The 20,393-nt window shown below is 43.8% G+C and overlaps 1 protein-coding gene across 1 annotated transcript in view; it reads right to left on the minus strand.

Moving 5' to 3' along the window:
- Positions 1-2,898: 2,898 nt before the first annotated feature.
- Positions 2,899-20,393, minus strand: part of tmem67 (transmembrane protein 67) — a 219,944-nt gene continuing 202,449 nt past the window's right edge. Inside the window, exons 26-28 of the mRNA XM_067979343.1 lie at positions 15,940-16,042; positions 10,076-10,218; positions 2,899-3,018 (exon numbers count right to left, since the gene is read on the minus strand). Of these exons, the coding sequence (XP_067835444.1) occupies positions 2,938-3,018; positions 10,076-10,218; positions 15,940-16,042 (327 nt within the window). The 3' untranslated portion in view covers positions 2,899-2,937. The remainder of the gene's footprint in view (positions 3,019-10,075; positions 10,219-15,939; positions 16,043-20,393) is intronic.

The following is a 20,393-nucleotide window of genomic DNA, read 5'->3' on the forward strand; positions in this document are numbered from 1 at the left end:
AGCCTATATTTTGTGCTCAAGTCTCTGGAGTGGGACTTGAACCCATAACCTTCTGCCTCAGAAGCGAAAATGCTACCACTGAGCCACGGCTAACCTGTCATATAAAGAAATTAGTGAGAAGATTTGTGTATGAAGAATGCAATAGGGGAGCTCTGCCATTTACTGCATGAGGACCTGCAGCCATGGTCATCTGTTCATGCTGCTCTCTGTGGTTATGAAGGTGATGACTGCACCTAACTTCAGGGTCATTTCAGGTAGCCTCGAGGAATCTCTGTAATATCAGCCAGGGAGCAGTCATCAGATGATTGATGCATTTTATAGGAGAGCTGGGGATTTCCTCACCTTTAGTTTTGCAGCAAGGCAGTGAGATAGGGACATCCAGTTTTAATGGGGCTGCTGGCTTTCTCAAGGTTCAGGGTGCAAAAGATGGCGCGATGTTGAGAGCCTGTATCACTAAAAGTGGTTGGTTGTTCATGTTCTACAAAAGGGTCAAAAGACTGAGGTAGCCCTCGTCTCATGGCAGCTTGTTCTTGGCAGGAAGTTGCTGTTGGCTGCATCTCTGGAGCTTGTTCCTAGGCAGCCAAGTGTTGTCTTCTATGTTCCACTGATGTAGTGATCTGAGGGGGAAGGTGGCAGACCTGGCATGTCCTGAGGGACAGTAGTATCAGGCAGGTCGATTCCTCTGGGCCCCGGATCTGTGTCCCCACTGATCAGTGGGATGGCAGGTCTAATGATAGCTATCAGATCCTGAAAGGCATGAGAGACAGCAGCATGCATTGTGGTCACCATGCTCTGGAATAATGGCTGCTGTCTATTCTCTCCCTATTGCCACCAGGGCTGCTGCCTGTGCTTCCGTGGAGGTGGAGGCACTGACTGGCCCCTGGCAGTTTCTTAGATGAGGGTTTGCTGTAGATTTTAGCGGTGACCTTAACCCATTTATTTCAGATAAGTTCATTAACATTTGTTTGCTTGTATTCCATGTCGTGAATTCAGGGCCTATAATCTTAAAAATCTAGGACTGAAGCTCTAACAATGTCTTCAAAGAAGGAAAAATGCTGCCCTGTTTGCCTGCTTCTAACAGATGGATTTTAATAGCTCTTCTTTCCCACCCCAACCTCCACCCTTGCAGTGGTCAAGTTCAAAACCTATGCATCAACACAAAGGTATTCTAAGGTCCTCTCCCCCTTCTCCCAAAAAATGAAGGGGCAAATCTTTAAAGGTATTTGAGCCTTTGATATAATAAAAATGCTGAAATGTGAAAAATCAGCATTCTAAAGCCTATTTGTACCATGTCAAGTATGTTTTTTATTGAAAAACTAAAGTGAAGGGCGAGGCTCATAGTTCAGCACAACAAGAAGGTAAAAAAGAGTAGTAGAGAAGACAAGGTAAGTCACAAGTAATGATTAGGTGACACCAAGATTAGATTTTGAAGGTCCGAAGGTTGTAGGAGGAAGGAAAGATGAGGCAGGTAAGGAGTTCCAGTTTTGAGGTTCTGAAAAATAATGCATTAGAATAGGTGACGGTATGGTAAATCTTTAATGCTATCATGGGAAAAAACATATGTGTTTCAAATTTTTACAACTTGTTTTGCTATAGCAGTTATCTTTTGCAGCAATATGAGCTGTAAATGACAGACACTGTACTTAGGATTTGGTAAAATAGATTTGCATTTATATCGCATCTCATCATGTCTCTCAGAAACTTCTCAAGTTGTTTCACATACAATGAATACTTGAAGTGCAGTGACAATTATACAGCAAATGCTACAGCCTTTTTGCAGACAGCAAGATCCGACAAACAGTAATGAGCTTATTGACTAATTGATCTGTTTTTGATGATGGTGTTTAAGAGGGAGGAACATTGGCCAGGACAGAAAGGGAACTCCCTCCTCTTCTTCAAATAGGGCTCTCAGATTTTTAATATTCACCTGGTCCACTGTAACAGGCAGGTGGTGCAGTTAGAAAAGGCTTTGTGACTGGTGGGCTGCCTAAATAGATTATTCAGCTCTGATGTACTTATCAAAAGTATTGCTGTACAAGTTTTGCCACTGCAATCATACGTGGCAAAGACATGCACACAACTTTCATTTCTTAAAGCAGGTAGATGCAGGTCACAGCAATGCTATAGAGTCTGGCCCTATTCCTAAATGTGCTTTAAACACTTTCAAACCGGAATATCCAGCTACAAAATGATGAAATCTGAATTATCAAAAAAAACTCAAAACTCTAACTTCAATTTTTGAATTTATGTAAAATAACAAACACAAAACTGTAACTTTCTCTGAAAATTGCTGTATTAAATTTATAAGTGATATTGTATATAAACCAAAGATTGGTATTGTGAACATTTCCTAACAAAGAACTCAAGATTCATAAATGTAAATTCAGTGCAGTGTTATGGCTTGTGCCAGTGCTCCAGTGTGATATAGAAAAGAATGGTAGAGTATTGGTTTATGCCCATGAATTCCAACACGCAACAGCAGAAGCTGAGCACTTTCCCAAGCAAGGAGGAATCATCACAAGGTCAGTACTTAAAGTTATTTTAAGCACCTCCCATTATCTAGTTACAGAACAACAGGGACAGAAGTCTAGCAGAAATCACCTACCCATCCATTTGATTGAAGAATGGTGCATGAGAACAACAGAGAAAAGGTAAAGGAAGGAGGAAAGAAAGCTCAATCCGTAAATATTTGTTGCTTATCAAATTACAAACTTGTCTAAAACAGTAATACCATGATATAGTAACTCAGAAAATTAGGCAACACAACTTAGTATGACTACTGTAATAGTCTGTACTCACAACAAATGAAAACAATATTAATAGGATTTTTTGTTTTGTGGGAAGTATGAGAAGCAAGTCCAAGAACAAAAGAAGTTTGTAATACTAGAGTTCCACTTGACATTTGTCCTCCTAATGAACCCCTAAGCACTGTGCATTTTAGAGGAGGAATCTTTCATCAATCAGTGTTTTTGCGGCCAAGTTCTTGCGTCCTGCTGCATGACGGATGAACTGAATAACCTTGGAATCAGAAAGAAAAAAATGAAAATGTTGGAGAAATGCTCAGAACTTTTATGTTTTTTTCTCCCCAATCTTCTCCTCCCTTCTCTGCAAGATGCCAAATTATGCTACAGTTCCACGAGTGCTGGCTGCTCTCTGGTACCTTGCCCATGTGGTTAATTTTTTAATGTGAGACTAAACTTTGAGGGGCTAATTTTTCCTGTCTGTAATACCATATGCTCCAGTCCCCGTGACATTATGGACAGGGAATAGAGGTGGAGACCTATAATATGAACATAGGAACATAGGAACAGGAGTAGGGAATTCAGCCCCTCGTGCCTGCTCCGCCATTTGATAAGATCATGGCTGATCTGTGATCTAACTCCATATACCTGCCTTTGGCCCACATCCCTTAATACCTTTGGTTGCCAAAAAGCTATCCATCTCAGATTTAAATTTAGCAATTGAGCCAGTAATGCCAGCTTGCTGTCCCTTTTGCCCAAGGCAGACATTTCCTGGGACAAAAGGGCGGGGTGTGAAGTTCCCATTGGAAAAACTGATAGTTTACTGGAGGTCAATTTGGGCGTGTGCACAATGTGAACCACGTGAATTACACTGGGGTGATCAGGGACAGCAAAATCAGCTCCCCGAATCTTTACAGACCGAAGGGCTCATTCCAGCCAAGCTTAATTCTGTCATCATGCAACATATCCCCTCCTCTCCTCCTCCTCCCCCCTCCCACACACACTTTCCAGGAGTCACTGGATGACAACAGCAGTGTCAACCATGGCTGATTTTTTCTTGTCACTATTCCAGGGACAGTGAGCGCCCAAACCACTGCTCCAGCTGAGATCTCATTTTTGGGAATTAAACCTGGGATCTTCTTAAAATATATGCCTCAGTTCTATACTGGGCTACAAATATATTACATGGGCCATTTGGAGAACCCCTTTTGTGTTATACAAAACAAATGAAAAAATTTGCACAGTTGAATAATTTAATGCTTTCTGGTTCAAAAAAATAAAGGTTAACTTTACATAAAATGGCTTTTTCAAATAGAAAAATATTGCTACATATCACGTGCTGGAAATTTCTTCGGAGCTTCTCCTGCTCCACCGTCGTAACTTTGGCAGAAACCCCATTTACATGTGTAAATGGGATTTCTGCTGAAACTACAGCATCAGAGCAGGAGAAGCCCCAAGAAAATTCCTGGTGATTAGTTTTGTTGAAACTGTGTAATTTAAATTTTTAGACAAAATTTAAAAAACAAAAGAAACACAAATACACAAAGATAATTCAGAGCAAAACTACAAATGCTTCAAATCTGAAACAAAACCAGAAAATATTGGAAATGTACAGATCAGTCAGGAAAAGGTGGAGGGGTAGCTCTGTTAATTAAGGATGACATGAGTATAATAGAGAGAAATAACCTAAGTTCTAAAGACCAAGATGTAGAATCAGTTTGGGTGGAGATAAGAAATAGTAAAGACAAGAAGTCACTTGTGGGAGTAGTTTATAGGCCCCCTAACAGTAACCACACTGTAGGACAGGGTATACAGGAAGAAATAATGGGGGCTTGTTGAGAAGGGAACAGCGATAATCATGGGTGATTTTAATCTACATATATATTGGATGAATCTGATTGGCAAAGGTAGCCTGGAAGATGAGTTCATAGAGTGCTTTCGGGTCAGTTTCTTAGAGCAGCATGTTCTGGAGCCAACCAGAGAGCAGGCTATTCTAGATCTGGTAATGTGTAATGAGTAGTAGAAAACCACAAGTCCAGTATGCATTGAGGCTTCTGTATTAAAGTAGGATAGAAACAAGTAGACATGCAGTTTGTTTGAATTAATTAATTTCCAATCCCACAGTAAAGGATTTATGTGTTAGTTCATTCAAGCAATATTATTAGGGCATCTTGGAAAACTAACAATGAAATTCTCTGGAGTTTCAGTCCTTTGCTCATAACATCAGAGATGTTCCTATGTTCACAACAGGGCAAACTTTGTAAATAAAGCTGCCGAGTCTGTCAAACTGTGTAACTTGTGTCATGATGTATATGTGCACCCTAACAAAATTTTTCATTAGGGGAATGCAGTATAAGAGGAAATAGTCTGAGCAATCCTAACGAGTGTCCTGGTACAAACGCTATTTTCCAATATTGGGAACATTGCCCAACATGCAGGCTTGCCTGTACCTACAGTACAGAGTATATTGGCTCTGGCCGAATTTTCTGATGGGAGTCCCTCTCTCTATTTTGAATAGGGTATGGGCACAAGAAAAGCTTGCTCAGAGAGCTTGGCATGTAACACGCTTAATTAGAGACTAAAAATTCCAACAAAGTAGCAGATTCCGCCTACATGAAACGGCGTGGGGTGTATTTCTACATTAAAGACGCTATATAAATCCAAGTGTTGTTGCTGTTGCTGCTGCTATAAAATGAAAAGTTGTGGTGCAAACAAAAAAGTGTGGAAATTGATCACAATGGCATAGCAGAGACATTCAAGCAACATTGCTCCCTCTGATACTGAAGAATTGAAGGTCCTGTTGCACGAGGTGGACCAAAGGAGGGCCGCTCTATGTGGGTCTCCAGGAAAAGCCTTGGTGCAAGCTGCATCAAGGGAGGTTACCAACTGAGTCAATGCAGTCACCCAGGTTCTTTGCACTTGGCTGCAAATAAGGAATAGGTTTGCAGGTATCAGGACAAAGGTGATGGTAAGTATGCTCGTCACTAGTATGCAGATGGTTTTTCTTGTGGAACTCATCAAGCGTGGCTTAAACCTAAATTAGGAACTCCTGCATTTTGCTCAATGCATTACTTGTTTGTGCTGTGGACTTTTTCAATTTTTGCAGTTTTGGGGTTATTAGCTGGCAGTGCTTTGTTTCAGTATTCGTGTTTACTGTTGGCACCTAAATCACACCACACAATATGGTGAGTATGAACATTCCTTGTTGGGTTTTGACTGTGCTGAATGCTTCAGTGTCAAATTAAACAGTCTGCAGTACATATTGTTTTAATTAACTGACGGATGTTGTGTTTGCAAGAGGCAACACCTTTATCATTCTCCCTGAGGAAATAAGACATGGAAAGAGTCCCCAGCAGAAACAAACAACAAATAGAACAAAATGCAGTAAAATTGTCCCAGAAACTCAAAAACATTTTAACAGCCAACAAGATATGTATCTACCTTTAAGAAGTTTGCTTCAGCAGTTCAGGCTCCAGGATCCCTGACAACCATATCAAATGGGTGCTCCCTGGCCCACAGCATGGATTCCAATGAGGGATCATATTTAAATACTTATTCAATAGTAAATGTCAACTTGGCTCAGTGGTAACACTCTTGCCACGGAGTCAGATGGTTGTGGGTTCAATCTCTACTCTAGGACTTGAGGACATAATTTAGGCTGACACTTTGATCTGGAATTTTCTGGAACCTTTCAGCATATCTATGGTGTAAGAGCGGTGTTGCGCCATTTTTTCAAGGAAATTCTGCGTTGCTGATTTACGCTGAAATGTCAGTACTTGCAAACCAGGAAACTCGCATCAACAGCGCCACTGGATTACAGACTTCCTTATGCAAATGAGGCTAGCGGGGACTCGTCAGGTGGATTGCGGGAAGGCTCAAAAAAGCCAAACAAAAATTTGGGGAAGTGTTTTAAAGGTGCACAAGTGTCGGAAATGACTTCGACCCTAATTTCCTTGCTAAAAAAGGTATTGTGTCATTGCAGTGTTACTAATGCACCGAAAACGTTGAGGAAATTCAGCCCCGTGATCTGTACACAAACACATTAAATGATCAAGGAACATGCAATATACAAATGAAGGATGCTGAGCAAAGTATGAGAAAGAAACATTAAAAAAATGAAAATCAGAGATATGAATATGCCAGAAATGACTGAATGCAAAAAGGAACAAACGTTAAAAATTGGTGAGGTACTAATAAACAGAGATACTCAACCTTACCTGGGTCTCTGTTTCTAGGATTATCATAAATGCTTCAAATAGCTCTTAATCTGAAACTTCCTACTGCAGTCATAGTTTTGGTTTTGCAAAATTTAAAGCTCACTTTAGATCACAAATTTTGATCTATGATTGAACTCAACAATTGAACCACATTGCTTTAAGCAGAAATTTGCTTACTGCTCAAAAGGGATTTGTGTTTAAAATGGAAATGGAAATGACACTTTCTTTAGTATTTGAATAGTACAGCTCATGATCACATATCACAATGACCTGTTCTGCTGACACTTAAAAAGTTATTTCTCATTTGATATAAATACCTTTATTCCTCTCTACGGAGGATAGAAAACAAGACTTGTGAAGATGCCAAACTTGTCCTCAATAAGTACATTAACAAAGTTTTCACCATGCCATAGGAAGCTTTAGTCACCAGGTCAAATCAAACGAAAGAAGGAAGGCATTGCCATCAGAAAGGTTTAACAGGCAGACTAGGAACTGAATTTGACAACAAAGCATAATTCGAACCACATAATACATAAGTATATGCATTTATTATTTGTAGCACTCATGATTTAATTTATATTCTGGCACAATTTCAGGTTGGTAGACTGTAATTATAGCTGAACAGCAGGGAGGAAATAACTTCACAGAGCAGTGAAATTTTAAATTTAAAGAGCTCTTCCTTCCTAGTCAAGCCTGAAAATGACACTGACGCAAAAAAACAAGAGATTTATGTGGCAGGAGCATATTAGTTCTGTTGATCAGAAAAGATTTCTTGCAGTGAAGATAAAATTTGAAAGTGGAGTTGGCGTAACCAGCCATGAAAGCTCTCTAATCTTTGCAGAAAGATATTGCAGGTTTTGGAAGGAAAAAAAGTGCCAACAACTTGAATGAACGAACTTGCATTTATATAGCACCTTTCACAATCTCAGGACGTCCCAAAGCACTTTATAGACAATTTTGAAGTGTAGTCACTGTTGTAATGTAGGAAAACACAGCAGCCACATTGCAGACAGCAAGTGGTGTGATAATGACCATATAACTTGTTTTTAGTGATAAATATTGGCCAGGATACAAGTGAGAATTCCCCTCTTCTTTAAATAGTACCATGGGATCTTTTAGCTCCACCCAAGACCTCAGTTTAATGTCTCATCTGAAGGACAGCACCTCAGATAGTATAGTACTCCCTCAGTACTGCACTGGTGTCAGCCTAGATTTTGTGGTCAAGTCTCTGAAGTGGGACTTGAACTCGTAGCCTTCAAACTCAGAGGCAAGCACTCAGCCCACTGAGCCACAACTGACACCTTACTCTCTTAAATAAAAAAAACTTGCATTTATATAGCACCTTTAACATAGACAATGTCTCAAAGCACTTTACAGAGGCGTGAGCAAAAAGGAAGCTGAGCCAAAGGAGAGATTAGGAAGGGTGACAAAAGCTTTGTCAAAGAGGCGGGTTTTAAAGAGGAACTTAAAACAGGACAGGAAAGTGGAGAGATGGAGGAGTTTAGGGAGGGAATTCCAGAGTGGGACCTAGGGAGGTATGCACAAGAAACCGGAGTCAGTGGAACAAAGAGTGCAGAAAGGGGTGAGGTTTGTAGAACTGGAGGACGTTAGAGGTAGGCAGAGGCAAGGCCATAGAAGGGTTTAAAAAAGGATGAGAATTTTAAACTTGAGGCATTGCGAGATCAGAGGCTGATGTAGGTCAGTTAGTACGGGAGTGATGAGCAAATTTTTTTTTTATTCGTTTATGGGATGTGGGCGTCGCTGGCGAGGCCGGCATTTATTGCCCATCCCTAATTGCCCTTGAGAAGGTGGTGGTGAGCCGCCTTCTTGAACCGCTGCAGTCCGTGTGGTGACGGTTCTCCCACAGTGCTGTTAGGAAGGGAGTTCCAGGATTTTGACCCAGCGACGATGAAGGAACAGCGATATATTTCCAAGTCGGGATGGTGTGTGACTTGGAGGGGAACATGCAGGTGGTGTTGTTCCCATGTGCCTGCTGCTCTTGTCCTTCTCGGTGGTAGAGGTCACGGGTTTGGGAGGTGCTGTCGAAGAAGCCTTGGCGAGTTGCTGCAGTGCATCCTGTGGATGGTACACACTGCAGCCACTGTGCGCCGGTGATGAAGGGAGTGAATGTTTAGGATGGTGGATGGGGTGCCAATCAAGTGGGCTGCTTTGTCCTGGATGGTGTCGAGCTTCTTGAGTGTTGTTGGAGCTGCACTCATCCAAGCAAGTGGAGAGTATTCCATCACACTCCTGACTTGTGCCTTGTAGATGGTGGAAAGGCTTTGGGGAGTCAGGAGGTGAGTCACTCGCCGCAGAATACCCAGCCTCTGACCTGCTCTTGTATTTATGTGGCTGGTTAGTTAAGTTTCTGGTCAATGGTGACCCCCAGGATGTTGATGGTGGGGGATTCGGTGATGGTAATGCCGTTGAATGTCAAGGGGAGGTGGTTAGACTCTCTCTTGTTGGAGATGGTCATTGCCTGACACTTGTCTGGCGCGAATGATACTTGCCACTTATGAGCCGAAGCCTGGATGTTGTCCAGGTTTTGCTGCATGCGGGCTTGGAATGTGAGTTGATATGGGATAGGATGTGGGCATCAGAGTTGGATGAGCTGAAGTTTATGGAGTGTAGAGGTTGAGAGGCCAGCCAAATGAGCATTGGAGTAATCAAGTCGTGAGATGACAAAGGTATGAACGAGGGTTTCAGCAGCAGTTGGGCTAAGGTAGGGACAGAGGCAGGCGATGTTATGGAGTTAGAAGTAGGCAGTCTTTTTAATGGAGAGGATGGGGGGGTCAGAAGTTCATCTTAGGGTGGAATGGGACTGAGTTGCTAACAGTCTGGTTCAGCCTGTGGCAGTGGCCAGGAAGCAAAATCTAGTTGATGGAATGGGCCGAAGATAATGGCTTTGGTCTTCCCAATAGAAAACAACATTACGTTAAAGTCTTTTTGCAAAGCTTATTTTTCATGTGGCTTTCAATTGCTGCTGATGCCTTCAGCAGGAAACATAAAACTGAACTGGAGAAACTAGGCACCAAACACAGCAAGGTCATTGGATGCAAGCTAAGACTTGCATTACTTATGTTACCCATGGTACACTGAATATGAATGTATACATACCTTTTGTTGTACATAAGTTAGAAAGGCAGCAAAAACAAAATTTTGAGCAGCAAGATCCACAACACAGAAGAACAGCGTATCAAAAATAAGAAGAGTGCCTTCGTTGCCATAATACAGAACATCAGTGAATGAAAGGTTTTCATCTGAGACAAAATAGAGGATAAATTTTTAGTGTTAACACAAAGTAAGTAAACTGCTTCATTAAAATATCTTCAGTAACCTGTGACAGTTGGCGATCTGTCTTGTTTCAAATCATAAATGTTATATTTTTGATATTTCCTATTGCAATTTAGATAGCTGGTGTCCACTTTAATTTGGTTACTGCTTGCTGGAAACAGACCATGTGTGTGTGTATCCAAAATACATAGGATTTGACTCACTTCAAAGTGACGGATGAGATATTACCAGGGAGGCGAGAGGGCAGCGGGGGGGGGGGGCGACTGGGCGTGTCGGTAACCCGCCCAGTGAAATTGGTCCGTTCCCCACGTGATCTTGGGTAAATTGAAGGCACTTACCGTGGCTTCCGGGTTTCCCGTCGTCAACCTGCGCAGCGGGCGGACTTGCGCACCTGCATCACAAGCTGTCAGCTGGAGGAGCCCTATTTAAAGGGGCGTCCTCCAATGCTGCTCCTGGAGCAAACACCCAAAATTACACAATGGAGCAGACCAGGGGAAAGGCTGCTCCCAGATTTAATGATGCCTCACTCCAAGTCCTACTGGATGGGGTGAGGAGGAGGAGGGATATTTTCTATCCAGCAGACGGGAGGAAGTGGCCTGTCTCTGCCATCAAGAAGGCCTGGCTCGAGGTGGCAGAGGAGGTCACCAGCAGCAGCAACGTCTCCCACACATGGATAAACTGCAGGAAGTGCTTCATTGATCTAACTAGGTCAGCCAAAGTGAGTACACTTACTCATTCTCCTACACTCCGTCTTCCACATCACCGGCCCCACCCCACAACTCCTTCTGCACTGCCAACACTACTCTATCACATCACTCCTCACACCCACTCAAACCTCATCCTCAACTTACCTGCACTTACTCACCTCCCCACTACTCATCCCACCACTACCACTCAACCCAATCCTTATACAATGTCATGGCTCTGTCTCATACTCACCCTCTGATGCATCTCTTTCACGGTCAGCCTCACCCAAACCAATGCATTCAGCGGTTGGCCACGTCACCATCCCTCACTCATGCCTCTCTACTTTCTCCCCTTATAGAAGAGAGTCCAGAATGCACGGGAGAGGGTGAAGACCGGAGGGGGGCGGCAACATCTGGTCGTCCTCACAGACACGGAGCAGGAGGCTCTGGAACTAAGCAGCACCCTCGAGTGCCTGTCCGTCGGGGATGCCGAGACTGGCACCTGACAAACGTCTGGTGAGAGAACTTTAAAATTTAGCACTCACAGTAGCAAATGATGTTAACATGCCTTGCCATCTTCAGCACCTCAACATCTATTATCATGCTTAATATTGCCTTCTGTTCTCTTACAGGGCCTTCAGCGACCGCCATGACGGCGGAGGGCGATTCCTCAGAGGACCAGCCGGCCTCTGAGGGGGCACCGTCACATCTGAGTGAGCCATCCACTAGCACTGATACATAAACCTCGGTGGGTCCCCGTCCTCACTTAGTTGGGGTCACACATGGTGAATCACCACACACATGTGAGCACGAGCAGACACCGATGGCAGGGGCAGTTGTGGAGAGTCCACGTCGGTGGGAGCATCCTTCTCCAGGATCTGCTCAGCTGGACACAGATGCTGAACCCTGAGGGCCATCCATGAAAAGGAGAATGATCGAGGGGCAGCAGCACATTTGCGAGGTGCTGGAACAAGTGCCACGTGCACTCTCCACAATCACGCAGAGAATGGAGGAGTCCAACTCCTGCATGAGTGGAATGGTGGCACAGGTACAGGAGGGAATCTCTGAGATACTGTCATAGGGACGTGAGGGCATCTCTGAGATCGTGTCGGGGGGTAAGTGCAGAAATGTCTGCGATGGAGGGAAGGCTAGCCTCCATCAAGCTTCAAGCACGGCTCACCAATGAATCCATTGAGGCCCTGACAACGGCCCTTCAGACTCAGGGTGAGCAACTTTCTGCTGCCTTAAACAGGCAGGTACATACTCTGGCACTGGCCTTACAAGGCTTCACACATGTCCTCCAAACTGTCATCCAGCAGGGTGGTAGGAGTGATGTGGGCCTGGCCCAGGAGAGGGATGATGGCGAAAGGGGACATGGAAGTGGGGAAGTCACTCAAAGCACCCCCACGTCTCATCTGTTGCCCCCCTCTCAACCAGTACCCACAATGCTGCCTCCTCTCCAGGTTGCTGAGCCTGCCCCTGCACAGGTGCAGGTGAAGCTGTCTTTGGGGGAGCCCTCACGACCACTGAAACCAAGAGGGCATAGGCCCAAAGCATCTAATTGGTCAGGGCATGAACAAGAGCAACCTGCCACTATCTCTGCTGCAGCCACAGGGGAAGCACCACATAGGAGTACTCGTAAGCGTAAGGCGAAGGTTTTGTGAGCACAAAGGGGATGCACGTGGGCGTTTGACGGTTTGTCATGTTTTTTTAATTTATATTTTATTTTTGTTAATGGCATATTAAATATTATTATTGTCACCACTACTGTCACGTCTTGGCCATTCTTGACTGGCTTGTGTAATAAGTCCCTTTCATGAGGTTCACTATGAACACCCACACTTGATGCCACCCACTGGGTCACTCAACAGTGGTTGTATGTGTAGTTGCACGACTACTTTGTGCAGGTGTCTGTGGTGCAGCACTGTGTTGTGGAGCTCCACGTGGCGGAGGTGGATGGCGTGCCTGGCGAGGCTGGTGATGTTGCTCGTCTTCAGATGAATTGATGAATGCAGTTATGGCGCTCCCCATCCTGACGGTATGAGCTTGATGGGGTCCGCAAAGGAGGTAAATGTGTTTGCACAGCAGAGTTTAGGGTATAAATTAAGAATCTTGAGTGTAAAGACAAATGTGTTGCAGCCAAAACTTTGTCTGAAGTGACAGAGTGCCCTGCTGCAATAAATGACATTTTCTCCCCACCTGTCAAATAATCCTTTGCATCTTCCACTGGCTGCTGACTGAAACACGTCTGCTCCAACAGGGAGTGTTTCCCACAGCACGGGAAACACGCTGAGGATCCTTCAAAATTGCACCCCTGCCAAAATCTCCAGTCAATGAGGTCTGTTGAGTACCTCAACTATCTGACTAACTATCTAAAGTAGCATCCCACCGGCTTAAATTGCCGGTGGGAGTCCCGCATTCGGGAGCTGCATACGCACCCGAACGCGTCACTGGGGAACCCGGAAGTCAGCAGGTTGGAGCCGGGCTCCAAACCCGCTCCGGGATTTCGCCATTTTAGGAGCCCACCCACCTCCAATGCACCCGCTCGGCCATCCAAAAATCGGCCCCATGTCGTCATGTCTTGTCATTCATGATGAAACAAATGAAAGGGCAACTTCACAGACGGGACGCAATAATGGACAAGGCATGGTAGTGGTGATAATGATTAAATTTAAAGTGGCTTTACAAAAAAAATATAAGTGAACAACATGACATTTCATCACACACCCTTGTGCATACCCTTGGTGAACTACAATTGCTTAACCTTTCACTTTCTCCCACTTCTATGTGGCTTCAGCATAGGCAGTGGAAGGTTGCTCAGATACCTGCCCTGACTGCTGAGATGCTCTTGGCCTACGCCCTCTGGATTTTGGAGCCCGTGAGGGCCCTGCCCAAAGACGGCTCCACCTGTACCTGTGCAGGGGCAGACCCGGCCATCGGGAGAGGAGGCAACATTGCGGGTACTGGTTGAGACGTGGGTGCGCTTTGAGCAGAGACCCCATTTCCACATCCTCTTTCACCATCATCCCTCTCCCAGGCTAGCGTAACATCACTCCCACCACTCTGCTGGACAGCAGGTTGGTGAACAGATGTACCATGTTGTAAGGCCACGGATAAGATATCTGTCATCCTGTATAAGGGGCAGACATGTTGGCATCCAGAGTCTGCACAGCCGTTATCATTTGAGAGCTGTGCTTGAAGCTCAACGGAGGCTGCCACTCTCTCCGTTGCAGACATTGCCACAATTACCTACGACAACAATCCACTAGCGATGGAGTTGGACTCCTCCATCCTCTCCGCCATTGTGGAGAGTGTGCGTTGCATATTTTCAAGTACCTCACAAAAGGTGCAGCTGTACCTCGATCATTCTCCTCGACAATGGCCCCCGGGGTTCCGCATCTGTTTCTAGCTGAGCAGAGCTTGGAGAAGAGTGCGCCCACTGACGCTACTCCTCCCACCAATGTCTGTTCATGCACACTTGTGAGTGGTGAATCACCAGGGGACAACCCAACTATCTGTCTAACAGGACCCATCGAAGTGCGAGTATCGGCCCTGGTGCATTGCTCTATGTCCTGTGACGGTGCACCCTCAGAAGTAATGAGCTCCCCTGAGGAATCGATGTCTTCCATTTCCCCTGATTGTTCTTCAAGTCAAGAAGGCCCTGAAAGGCAACAGAAAGCAATATTAATTATTCATTGGAAAAGTGACCATCTTTCCAATGACCATACTGAGATCTGCCACAGTTCACTCATTGATAAAATCAGTTCATCATGTGTGTGAAAGATGTTAAAGTTCTGTCACCAGCCATCTGCAGGTTCCCAGTCTCTCCATCTCCGATGGATAGGCATGCGACCACGCCATTTATTTCCATGGCCTTCTTCTCCACATCTGTGAGCTGAAATATCTGTGATGGACCACCTCCAGTTCTGATTCTCTCCCTTGCGTTTTGTGCTCTCTTCTCCAACAAGGGGAGAAACAACAGACCTGTGAATGACTAAAGGTGATGTTTTCACCCAATGGATGCATTGCTTTGGTGAGGCTGACAATGAAACAGAAGCATCAGAGGGTGACTATCAGACAGATGCATCACATTACATCAGAATTGGGGTGAGTGGCAGTAGTCGATGCTTAAATGGGGAGGTGAGGAAGTACATAGAAAGCGAAGGATGGTTGATGCTGAAACTTAACTATGTGTGAGGAGTGATGTGATGGAGTAGCCGTGTCAACACAGAGTGGGGATGGGGGTGTTGTTGTACAACACAGGATGTGGGTGAAACATCAAATGTACTCACTTTTCCTGACTTGGTCAGGTCATTAAAATGCTTCATGCACTGCAGCCAAGACCTAGGCACCATGCTCCTGCTGCTGACCTCTTCTGCCACCTCCAGCCACACCTTCTTGGTGGCAGAACCAGGTTTCTTCCTCTTACCACTTGGGTATAACAGCTCCCTCCTGCTTCTCACAGCAGCCAGTAGTACCTCAAGGGATGTGTCTGAAAACCTGGGTGCTGCCTTTTCTCTATGTCCTTCCATGTCTGTTTTTCCTCCTTTCTCCTTCCAAATCCATTTTTGCATTGGCCCTTTAAATAGTGGGGTTTAAATTGTGACATGCGGGTGCTCAGTACGCCCGCTGTGCAGCTTAGAGACGTGAATTCCGGAAGTAAAATTAAGTGCCTTCAATTGAGTTGCGATCGCACAATCCGACGGCCTCAAATTACTTACAGATTTCCCACATGATTATTTACCCACCCGCTGAGTTCCCGTCTCCATGCTAAAATCATGCCATTTAATCAAATGAAATCAAATCAAAGTATTTAGTCTGAAAGTCTTTTTTTCTTGCACCAGTAATTCCTAAGTTATCTCTTCCAGTGATAGAACATGAATTGATTAAATCCTATTAAAATGTTTCAACTAATGGTTATCATTAGGTTTATAGAATCCTTCTGTAAATGTGTAATTACAGAAAGAAGGGAACTTATAAGTTTACAAATGGAAATTATACCATTGTAAAAAACGGTCTTGTCTATTGGCTCGTGCAGCTCCATTCCAATTATTCGTTCCACTAGCAGTTTATCCTGTACAATGTAATCCATGTCACGAAGAGCCTGTAGTCGTATAAAAAATGCAAATTTAATGTTTTTTAGAGTGTTAACAATGTTAGCAGAACAAGTTGTCTGAACAGGGAGCGTCACATGAAAATTACTTTCGTATAAAAAGAAAAAGCTGCAAATATCAGAAATCTGAAATAAAAACACGAACAAAAATAAAAATTGTGATTTTCCAATCCTTGTAAAACTGCAGCATAGCATTTGTCCTGGCCCAATTAATGCCCCTCTTCTTAATTTGAATGGGCTCTCTGCACATTGAGAACTTAATAGAGTCAAGTCTGGAAGCTAATTGGCTGCAAATTGGAAAATTGGGCTAACTATCTGCTCTTAAATGGCTGCTGGACACCCTTAATGGGAGTGGACGGGGGAACGGGGGACTTCAATATGCAACGTTGGCGATGATCACACTTTCTAAGTAACACCTTGGGAGTTCCTCTTGCAGGAGATGTGGCAAAGGGATGGAATGCCACCCATCTCTGAAAGCAGAGGCCCACATAGGTTTTAGGGCAAGTGAATGCAGCCTTCCAGGTTTTGCTGTACCTAGAAGCAAATGAGAATGTACAGTGGTATGAAAAGTAATGCCAAGGTAAGTGTGCGCATCTTTGCATATATTTGTATTATTTCTTCATGCAAAGCATAATCTTTTATTAGCTGAGGCATAGAATATAAGAGCAGGGAGGTTATGCTGGAACTGTCTAAAACACTAGTTAGGCCACAGCTAGAATACGGCGTACAGTTCTAGTCACCACATTACAGGAAAGATGTGATTGCATTAGAGAGAGTACAGAGGAGATTTACGAGGATGTTGCCAGGACTGGATAATTTTAGTTATGAGGAAAGATTGGATAGGCTGGGGTTGTTTTCTTTGGAACAGTGGAGGCTGAGGGGAGATTTATGAAATGATGAGGGGCCTAGATAGAGTGAATAGGAAGGACCTATTTCCCTTAGTAGAGAGGTCAATAACCGGGGGAAATAGATTTAAAGTGATTGGTAGAAGGACTAGAGAGGAGTTGAGGAGAATTTTTTTCACCCAGGGGGTGGTGTGGGTCTGGATCTCACTGCCTGAAAGGGTGGTAGATGCAGAAACCCTCATCACATTTAAAGGATACTTGGATGTGCACTTGAGGTGCCATAACCTACAAGGCTACGGACCAAGAGCTGGAAAGTGGGATTAGGCTGGATAGTTCTTTTTCGGCTGGCACAGACATGATGGGCCAAATGGCCTCCTTCTGTGCCGTAGATTTCTATGATTCTATGAAAGCATAGCACCAATATAACTATCAATTACTTGCACTCTAGAGAGAAACATGCCTTTTATTCCACAGAAGCTATATGGCACATTGCTGGCGGGGGCCACAAGTTTCATGCACAGAGCTCTTGATGGTCAGCTACAAAAGAGCCAGGTATGGAAAAACACTATGGGAACTCATGAGAGTATTCAACGTTAGGGCTCAGGAGTGGTGTTTCTCTTGCTCTTTCACTTACTAACATCTTCATAAATGTGCTCTGCTAAAAGGCAAAGGGTGCCCACGACCATTGGGAGTGAACCAGGATAGGAGGTGGGGCAGGAGCATTAAGACTGCACTTTGTACGGCAGCAGTGAGTCGCAGGCAATTAATTGTTGGCCAAATGCAGGATGCAGCAAAAAGGACCAAAAATGGAGACTGTTACAGGCATATGAAATGTACAATACAGCAATACAGAAGTGCCTAGTCCCCAAAAATTATCAGTTAGTTTCCAAATGCAACCTTGCTTTAAGAAAATGTATAAAGCAGGCCAAGAATGTCTCCTTGAGAAGCACCCTTGTGTCTCACTCAACCTCAAGAAATTCAGTAGTGGTCCTCATTTAAATAATTATAGTATGTTAAGTGGGATTTCACATGTCTACAGCAAGACATACTTTTCTTTCATTAAATTGTCTATTGGAAAAATCAAACATAGAATGCGGCCTGGCATTTCCTGATCTGTGCCCATTACCAGTAAGGCATTATGCTGTGTGCGGTGCTTTGGAAAATTTACTCCCAAAACAGCATTTTCTGTTTTTATTTCAAAATTATTTAATAGTAATTCAGTCACGACTTTTATGGAAGAAAGCAGCATATGGGTCATTTGAAATGTTCTCCACAATGAATTTGGACTGCATACCTGATAAGTAACCTGCTGATTTAGCAGGAGAATGCTATCACTGAGTGCTTGAACCTGTTTCTTTTTTGCCAAACATTTTGTTAAGTCTTTTTATCTGTGGGACAAATGTACTATTTAGCTTGCACTTCCGCATGTGGTTGAAGTTTTGTGGCAGTCTCTTCCATTTTATTATTTAGACTGATATTTGCATTGAATGGTAACAGGATATTGGCTCAGTATCACTTGCTCTTTTATGATTTAACTTTAGAAGCTCTCCTGGATTGTTTCCTGTTCTCATTTTCTTTTGTCTGTCACTTTGTAGACAATTTTAATCCTCTGATCCTTTGTCATCCTGCTTCCCATTTTTGATGCCATCATTCAGTTTCTCCAGCTATTCCAAAGTACAAAGTTGTTGTAAGCCATCAAAGTGCACATTATTTTATTTTAAAAGTTTATCAATAATGCTTTGAGTTGATTTATCATATGCTTTTTGGTTATTTTGCCTTCCTTTTTAAAAAAATTATTCATGACTCGCTTTCAAATAGTCCCCAGTTTTGTCAAGTTTCTAGGACAATGAGTTGCTGGGAGCCACAGGGTCAGGGATAGATCATCCAGTGCCAGTAGCTCTTAAATGGCTGCTGGGTACCCTTAAAGCTGTCCTGCAACTGAGGGTGAAAATGTATGAATTTTATAGAACCGTAGAAGTTTATAGCACAGAAGAAGGCCATTCCGTCCATTGTGTCAGAACCGGCTCTTTGCTCGAGCAATCCAAAACTAATATTGCTCCCCAATTTTCCCTTAAAAGATGCATTGGGCTCTGCCTCAACTACTCCCTGTGCCAAAGTATTCCTGCTCTAACAACCTTCTGGGTAAAGAAATAAAGGTTCATCATGACTTCCATACTTTTGTACTCTATGAACCTTTATAAAACACTAGTTTGGCCACAACTGGAGTATTGTGTCCAGTTCTGGGCACCGCACTTTAGGAAAGATGTGAAGCCCTTAGAGAGGGTGCAGAAATTTACTAGAATGATTCCAGGGATGAGGGATTTTAGTTACGTGGATAGACTGGAGAAGCTGGGGTTGTTCTTCCTGGAACAGAGACGGTTACGAGGAGATTTGATCGAGGTATTCAAAATCATGAAGGGTCTAGACAGAGTAGTTAGAGAGAAACTTTTCCCATTGGCAGAAGGGTCAAGAACCAGAGCACATAGATTTAAGGTGATTGGCAAAAGAACCAAAGGTGACATGAGGAAAAACCTTTTTACACAGCGAATGGTTAGGATCTGGAATGCACTGCCCGAGGGGGTGGTGGAGGCAGATTCAATCATGGCCTTCAAAAGGGAACTGGATAAGTACTTGAAAGGAAAAAATATGCAGGGCTACAGGGATAGGGTGGGGGAGTGGGACTAGCTGGATTGCTCTTGCATAAAGCCAGCGCAAACTCAATGGGCCGAATGGCCTCCTTCCGTGCTGTAACCATTCTATGATTCTATGATTCTCCAATCCAGACAAAACCCATTTACCCCCAACTCTTTGATTCCTGTTCTTCTTATACCGTATGCCTGAATTTTTCTAACAAGCCTCTTGTGAGACACTTTATTAAATTCCTTCTAAAAATCACGACAAGCGAAGACTGCTGAACCATTTAGCAATACCACTACAGGAGGTCAATGTTTTATTTAGCAAGGGTATGTCATGCATGGGAACTTTGTAGGGCAAAGTTGCTTAATGCAAAGTTGTTTAGGACAAAGCAGGCTATAAATAATCTTTCAGGACTTATTTTGGCTATACTGCAGCACTGTCCCAATCTTTGAAGGCACCTGAATAACAGCTTGAGGATGCTGGTGGTGTGCTCGAATAAGAGCCTGGTGGAAGGATCTGTCACACTATACCTCACTTCAGGTCTTATCTTATGTAGTGGTGGTATCAGTCTTGGCTGCAGTGCATATCTTTGGTCATCCAGCAGCCATCCCTGTAGTTTTCAGGTGACTGCTGTAGGATAAAAGAATACTAGGGTAGCAGCTCAAATAACGCGCATCATATTCATAATTCCGTTCTGCACAATCATGGAATGGCAGCCCTTGTTGTTCATGAATGAAGTAGCATTGGGGCAGGGGTGTGTATCCCACTTGAGTACAGCTATGCCCTGCAACAACAACAACAACTTGCATAGCGCCTTTAATGTAATAAAAATATCCCGAGACGCTTCACAGGAGTGTTAT

The sequence above is a fragment of the Heptranchias perlo genome, chromosome 3, assembly GCF_035084215.1.
Source record: "Heptranchias perlo isolate sHepPer1 chromosome 3, sHepPer1.hap1, whole genome shotgun sequence".
Taxonomy (NCBI): Eukaryota; Metazoa; Chordata; class Chondrichthyes; order Hexanchiformes; family Hexanchidae; genus Heptranchias; species Heptranchias perlo.